At 36.7% G+C, this 7,693-nt stretch overlaps 1 protein-coding gene across 1 annotated transcript; it reads left to right on the forward strand.

The window, feature by feature from the left end:
- The first annotated feature begins 382 nt into the window (after positions 1-382).
- PTGS2 (prostaglandin-endoperoxide synthase 2) lies at positions 383-6,683 on the forward strand. Its single transcript, XM_524999.9, has 10 exons — positions 383-565; positions 1,366-1,482; positions 1,603-1,746; positions 2,401-2,544; positions 2,974-3,155; positions 3,888-3,971; positions 4,085-4,331; positions 4,614-4,900; positions 5,402-5,549; positions 6,033-6,683. The coding sequence occupies exons 1-10, from the start codon at positions 514-516 to the stop codon at positions 6,440-6,442; spliced, it is 1,815 nt and encodes a 604-aa protein (XP_524999.3). The 5' UTR covers positions 383-513; the 3' UTR covers positions 6,443-6,683.
- The last annotated feature ends 1,010 nt before the right edge of the window (positions 6,684-7,693 follow it).

Consider the following 7,693-nt stretch of genomic DNA (forward strand, 5'->3'; position numbering starts at 1 on the left):
CCCTCCCCCGGTATCCCATCCAAGGCGATCAGTCCAGAACTGGCTCTCGGAAGCGCTCGGGCAAAGACTGCGAGGAAGAAAAGACATCTGGCGGAAACCTGTGCGCCTGGGGCGGTGGAACTCGGGGAGGAGAGGGAGGGATCAGACAGGAGAGTGGGGACTACCCGCTCTGCTCCCAAATTGGGGCAGCTTCCTGGGTTTCCGATTTTCTCATTTGCGTGGGTAAAAAACCCTGCCCCCACCGGGCTTACGCAATTTTTTTAAGGGGAGAGGAGGGAAAAATTTGTGGGGGGTACGAAAAGGCGGAAAGAAACAGTCATTTCGTCACATGGGCTTGGTTTTCAGTCTTATAAAAAGGAAGGTTCTCTCGGTTAGCGACCAGTTGTCAGACGACTTGCAGTGAGCGTCAGGAGCACGTCCAGGAACTCCTCAGCAGCGCCTCCTTCAGCTCCACAGCCAGACGCCCTCAGACAGCAAAGCCTACCCCCGCGCCGCGCCCTGCCCGCCGCTGCGATGCTCGCCCGCGCCCTGCTGCTGTGCGCGGTCCTGGCGCTCAGCCATACAGGTGAGTACCTGGCGCCGCGCACCGGGGACTCCGGTTCCACGCACCCGGGCAGAGTTTCCGCTCTGACCTCCTGGGTCTATCCCAGTACTCCGACTTCTCTCCGAATAGAGAAGCTACGTGACTGGGGAAAGAGCTTGGACCGCTAGAGTCCGAAAGAACTCCGTGGGTATTCCAGCTTTCCCACAAGCACTGATCATTATGAGCCAGTTACTTAACCGATCTGAGACACTCTCACCTCCTAAATAGGGATAGATGATACTAATTTGCAGGTTGTCATTATGATAAGACAGGATCTGATCAATATATGTGAATTGTTCATATTTGGAACCTTTTTATTGAGTGGAAGAAGTTGTTTTAAATACTCTAGTCAGTTCTTTCCTGCTCCCAGGAAAGCCCAGATTATGTTTTAAGATAAGCAAAATGTCTTAAAAGTAAGCTGTTTTACTTTGAATTTTTCCCTAAATGTTGATTAGTGTACTAGATCCATTTTAATTTGGAAAGTGAAGTGCTACTTATTTGAACTTCTTAAAAATGCTAATTTTAACATCTAAAGAGTTAACTAAGAAAAGCTTAGTAACATGATGTACCAAGTTGAATATGCTGTTATCCTCATTTAGAATAGAAAATTGGTATTTCTACGTTTTATCCATTCTAAGGCAGGTTAAAAAATTGTATTTCCATGACTACCTATATATTTCTTGAATTTATTATTGTAAAGTTGATTCATAGTAAAACAATTAAATGTTTAAATTAAGATTAAGACACTAGAGAATGATTTATTTGCTGTCCTTTAATTGCAGCAAATCCTTGCTGTTCCCACCCATGTCAAAACCGAGGTGTATGTATGAGTGTGGGATTTGACCAGTATAAGTGCGATTGTACCCGGACAGGATTCTATGGAGAAAACTGCTCAACACGTAAGTTTGTCCTTTGGTTGCCTCATTAGGAGTGGGGCTGGATACAGTTATCATTGTATAGATTTGTGTCTTATAATGAGTCCCATTAATTTCTCCCTCCCTTTCTTCGTCTTCTTGCAGCGGAATTTTTGACAAGAATAAAATTATTTCTGAAACCCACTCCAAACACAGTGCACTACATACTTACCCACTTCAAGGGATTTTGGAACGTTGTGAATAACATTCCCTTCCTTCGAAATGCAATTATGAGTTATGTGTTGACATGTAAGTACAAGTGTCTTTCTAAGGTTTTTAGCTTTCTCAAAGAAAAATATGCTTTATAATACTGTAAGCCTAATCTAAAAACATATTTCCAAGCTTATCAAAAAGACTTTAAGATACCTTTTAAGTTTGCCTTCCATCTCAATCGCCAAAAATATTGACATTTAGTCCCATCCAGTTTATACAGTCTGCTCACAACTCTGTATACCTCTTCTAACCTTTACTGTTTGGTCCGTTTGTGGAGGTAGTATGGTCCAGCTGTTTATTGAATGCCCATGGGCCACAGAATTGTTCTGAACATGTAGCACCCATTAAAATAAATCTGGATTTGGATCAGCAAGAAAATAACTTTCCATGATTCTAAAGTGGGTGCCATACTCAGCCATTCCTTTCATAGGCCTCTTGGATAGTGAGCAGATGGCTACCTGAAAAATCAATATTGCCAGATTATAATGTGCAGAGTATATGTATTTTATTAAAGATGTATTTCAAGTGGCCGTTAGACTATAAAGTGTAGTTGTTTTAAAATAGATTTTTCTTATTTTTGGAGTTAAATTCAACTTCTAGTGCCACTTTCCACATTTTACAATAAAAATAATGGTTGATTTACTTAACAAATGAGAATAAATAAAACATTTTTTTCTTTGAAAATTTCAGCCAGATCACATTTGATTGACAGTCCACCAACTTACAATGCTGACTATGGCTACAAAAGCTGGGAAGCCTTCTCTAACCTCTCCTATTATACTAGAGCCCTTCCTCCTGTGCCTGATGACTGCCCGACTCCCTTGGGTGTCAAAGGTGAGTAAGAAGAATCCATTAGAGATGTATTAACTATAAGACGGGCTGCATTGCTGCCAAAAAAAAAATTGACCTTAGACTACCATTTATTTATTAACAAAAGCAGTTTTTACTTTTAGCATGGATATCTATGGGTATTTTTTAAAGTATGAGTCTATGTAAACTATTATGTAAAAGCAAATGAGCATCTTGGTATAATGTCTTAATATTTTCAAATTATTTCATTAGAAATGAAATAATTCTAATTAAAATAGATAAAATCATTCAGTAAGAAGTTGTTCCACCATATCTTAGAACTGTTGTTTATATTATGATCCTATTCACAATTGTAATTCTCATATAAATGAAGAATTCTTGGTATATTGACAGTCACCATCTCCTTTCTTGAATACATAGATGGATTCTTATCTTAGCTTTCTCATTTTTCAGGTAAAAAGCAGCTTCCTGATTCAAATGAGATTGTGGAAAAATTACTTCTAAGAAGAAAGTTCATCCCTGATCCCCAGGGCTCAAACATGATGTTTGCATTCTTTGCCCAGCACTTCACGCATCAGTTTTTCAAGACAGATCATAAGCGAGGGCCAGCTTTCACCAACGGGCTGGGCCATGGGGTAAGATAGAGTTAATATCTTAGAGTTAGTAAAATTATACCAAATCATAGTCAAGGGCTAACATTAAAGGAGATATACCGATAGATAGACCCAAATAACTTATCCACTTTTTTAAAAAAGAAGCCTTATCTATAAAAACCTTAAAGGAATTTTCCATTTACGTCACTGGTCTAGTAAAATTATACACACACACAGACATGCACACACATATATAAACATTCACACACATACATATGTACAGGTATTGTTATTTGTAATTTGACCCCTGTATTTTTTAGTTTAAAATGTTAGTACTGCAAAATGTTATGTCCTCAAAAACACATTGTATCATGATTATGCTGCTTTCAATATTGTAAAGTGAGGTTTTTGCCGCATTATTATTTTTTGGATTTCAATAGCATAGCTTCAAGTTATTCGCAAGAATTTTTTATAAATAATACATTTTTATACTTTTTTAGAATTACCATATCATCATAGTGAAGTATATAATATATATGATATAAGCTCAATATAGTATATTAATTCCATTAAACACAAAGACATATCAGTTTGTAGCTTTGGTGGATAAACAAATTAATTTAGCAATTTGTGACTATGAAAAATGTATATTTTATTTAAAAATTTTAAAGAAAGCTAAATGATCAAATTATTTAATGATGAATTATATGATAGACAATTTATATAAGAAAAACTTCAACAGCAACAAATTAAAATTTTTTCATCATTTTCTAGGTGGACTTAAATCATATTTACGGTGAAACTCTGGCTAGACAGCATAAACTGCGCCTTTTCAAGGATGGAAAAATGAAATATCAGGTATCCTTCCTTTGACTATTAAGACTTAGTTATTACCGCTTATACCCATATTTTAAAATCCCTAAAAATGTGTTCCTTAACTTTTTAACTGTTTATTATTATTTTTTTTTTAGATAATTGATGGAGAGATGTATCCTCCCACAGTCAAAGATACTCAGGCAGAGATGATCTACCCTCCTCAAGTCCCTGAGCATCTACGGTTTGCTGTGGGGCAGGAGTTCTTTGGTCTGGTGCCTGGTCTGATGATGTATGCCACAATCTGGCTGCGGGAACACAACAGAGTATGCGATGTGCTTAAACAGGAGCATCCTGAATGGGGTGATGAGCAGTTGTTCCAGACAAGCAGGCTAATACTGATAGGTAAACAAGAAAATGATTTATATAAAACCCTCTTCCCCAGGGAAAATTAGTGTGCTATCTTTGTTATGTTTTGAGTAAATGACAAGATATGGTAAATGAAAACTCACACATTCTATATACATTAAATATGTAAGCATGACTGATCATATAGCTATCTTTTGATACTTACAAGGAAGAAAACAGAAATGAAGGAATAGCAAATTTTAAAAATTGCATTCCAATTGCTTGAAAGCTTGTGATCAGATGCAATAAATGTTTTTATTATTTATTTTGTGCAAATAGGAGAGACTATTAAGATTGTGATTGAAGATTATGTGCAACACTTGAGTGGCTATCACTTCAAACTGAAATTTGACCCAGAACTACTTTTCAACAAACAATTCCAGTATCAAAATCGTATTGCTGCTGAATTTAACACCCTCTATCACTGGCATCCCCTTCTGCCTGACACCTTTCAAATTCATGACCAGAAATACAACTATCAACAGTTTATCTACAACAACTCTATATTACTGGAACATGGAATTACCCAGTTTGTTGAATCATTCACCAGGCAAATTGCTGGCAGGGTAAGCATTATTATTGAAAACCAAAACAAAAGACTAGTCAGTAACTTTAGAATTTCTGCCACGGAAATTATTTTTCTTAAACTTACTAAAAGAGTAGTTAGTTATATTGCTAGTAAAATTATTTTATTGATATAAGAAGCCTAACTTTGTTTGAAAAGTCTAAACTTTTAGTCTAGTCTACAGTTGTCAGACAAATAGCAAATTGTACCCCTACCTTAAAAATATTTTCAAAAAGTATCTATAATCTTATAGGAATAAATATTTTAGGCTTGAATACTAGTGTTATTTTTGAAATGTAAAAAGGCAAATTAGTTCTAGGCTGGTGTCCCATTGAATTTTAAGCAGAGCTCCTGTTGAAATGTAGGTAAGCATCTTTCCAGCAAATAAAAATTGTCTCCGCTGGGAGTTTCAGTTTTACCTGATTTGTACCTAAGGCAAGCTGAATACAAACAGTAAATATGCCTAAAATTCTTGTTTTACAACTAATTTTACTTTCCACAGGTTGCTGGTGGTAGGAATGTTCCACCCGCAGTACAGAAAGTATCACAGGCTTCCATTGACCAGAGCAGGCAGATGAAATACCAGTCTTTTAATGAGTACCGCAAACGCTTTATGCTGAAGCCCTATGAATCATTTGAAGAACTTACAGGTAAGAAACAGTTTCTAAACTTCTTCGTTTTTTGTTTGTTTGTTTGTTTTTGTTGTTTTTGGTTTTCTTTTTGAGATGGAGCCGCCCTCTGTCACCCAGGCTGGAGTGCAGTGGCGCCATCTCGGCTCACTGCAACCTCCGCCTCCTGGGTTCAAGCAATTCTGCCTCAGCTTCCTGAGTAGCTGGGACTACAGGCGCACGTCGCACGCATGGATAATTTTTTGTATTTTCAGTATAGACGGGGTTTCACCGTGTTAGTCAGGCTGGTCTCAAACTCCTGACCTAGTGATCCGCCGGCTTCGGCCTCCCGAAGTGCTGGGATTACAGGCGTGAGCCACCGCGCCTGGCCCCTAAACTTCTTAAAAGAATCAGGGGTCAAATGGAAACAGAGAAGTTGGCAGCAAATTGAGCAAAAGAATCAAACTGTTTTTTATTTTGTGAAGTTTGACATTGGTTGTATCTCTGTCTTCATCGCCTTCACAGGAGAAAAGGAAATGTCTGCAGAGTTGGAAGCACTCTATGGTGACATCGATGCTGTGGAGCTGTATCCTGCCCTTCTGGTAGAAAAGCCTCGGCCAGATGCCATCTTTGGTGAGACCATGGTAGAAGTTGGAGCACCATTCTCCTTGAAAGGACTTATGGGTAATGTTATATGTTCTCCTGCCTACTGGAAGCCAAGCACTTTTGGTGGAGAAGTGGGTTTTCAAATCATCAACACTGCCTCAATTCAGTCTCTCATCTGCAATAACGTGAAGGGCTGTCCCTTTACTTCATTCAGTGTTCCAGATCCAGAGCTCATCAAAACAGTCACCATCAATGCAAGTTCTTCCCGCTCCGGACTAGATGATATCAATCCCACAGTACTACTAAAAGAACGTTCGACTGAACTGTAGAAGTCTAATGATCATATTTATTTATTTATATGAACCATGTCTATTAATTTAATTATTTAATAATATTTATATTAAACTCCTTATGTTACTTAACATCTTCTGTAACAGAAGTCAGTACTCCTGTTGCGGAGAAAGGAGTCATACTTGTGAAGACTTTTATGTCACTACTCTAAAGATTTTGCTGTTGCTGTTAAGTTTGGAAAACAGTTTTTATTCTGTTTTATAAACCAGAGAGAAATGAGTTTTGACGTCTTTTTACTTGAATTTCAACTTATATTATAAGAACGAAAGTAAAGATGTTTGAATACTTAAACACTGTCACAAGATGGCAAAATGCTGAAAGTTTTTACACTGTCGATGTTTCCAATGCATCTTCCATGATGCATTAGAAGTAACTAATGTTTGAAATTTTAAAGTACTTTTGGTCATTTTTCTGTCATCAAACAAAAACAGGTATCAGTGCACTACTAAATGAATATTTAAATTAGACATTACCAGTAATTTCATGTCTACTTTTTAAAATCAGCAATGAAACAATAATTTGAAATTTCTAAATTCATAGGGTAGAATCACCTGTAAAAGCTTGTTTGATTTCTTAAAGTTATTAAACTTGTACATATACCAAAAAGAAGCTGTCTTGGATTTAAATCTGTAAAATCAGTAGAAATTTTACTACAATTGCTTGTTAAAATATTTCATAAGTGATGTTCCTTTTTCACCAAGAGTATAAACATTTTTAGTGTGACTGTTAAAACTTCCTTTTAAATCAAAATGCCAAATTTATTAAGGTGGTGGAGCCACTGCAGTGTTATCTTAAAATAAGAATATTTTGTTGAGATATTCCAGAATTTGTTTATATGGCTTGTAACATGTAAAATCTATAGCAGCAAAAGGGTCTACCTTTAAAATAAGCAATAACAAAGAAGAAAACCAAATTATAGTTCAAATTTAGGTTTAAACTTTTGAAGCAAACTTTTTTTTATCCTTGTGCACTGCAGGCCTGGTACTCAGATTTTGCTATGAGGTTAATGAAGTACCAAGCTGTGCTTGAATAACGATATGTTTTCTCAGATTTTCTGTTGTACAGTTTAATTTAGCAGTCCATATCACATTGCAAAAGTAGCAATGACCTCATAAAATACCTCTTCAAAATGCTTAAATTCATTTCACACATTAATTTTATCTCAAGTCTTGAAGCCAATTCAGTAGGCGCATTGGAATCAAGCCTGGCTACCTGCATGCTGTTCCTTT

The sequence above is a fragment of the Pan troglodytes genome, chromosome 1 (genome assembly GCF_028858775.2).
Source record: "Pan troglodytes isolate AG18354 chromosome 1, NHGRI_mPanTro3-v2.0_pri, whole genome shotgun sequence".
NCBI lineage: Eukaryota > Metazoa > Chordata > Mammalia > Primates > Hominidae > Pan > Pan troglodytes.

Excerpts from the sequence above, each read along its gene's own strand:
- PTGS2 (XM_524999.9), top strand. The coding sequence starts at position 514 with ATGCTCGCCCGCGCCCTGCTGCTGTGCGCGGTCCTGGCGCTCAGCCAT. Across the intron at positions 1,483-1,602 it reads TGGAGAAAACTGCTCAACAC|CGGAATTTTTGACAAGAATA; the intron begins GTAAGTTTGTCC and ends GTCTTCTTGCAG. Across the intron at positions 4,332-4,613 it reads AAGCAGGCTAATACTGATAG|GAGAGACTATTAAGATTGTG; the intron begins GTAAACAAGAAA and ends TTGTGCAAATAG.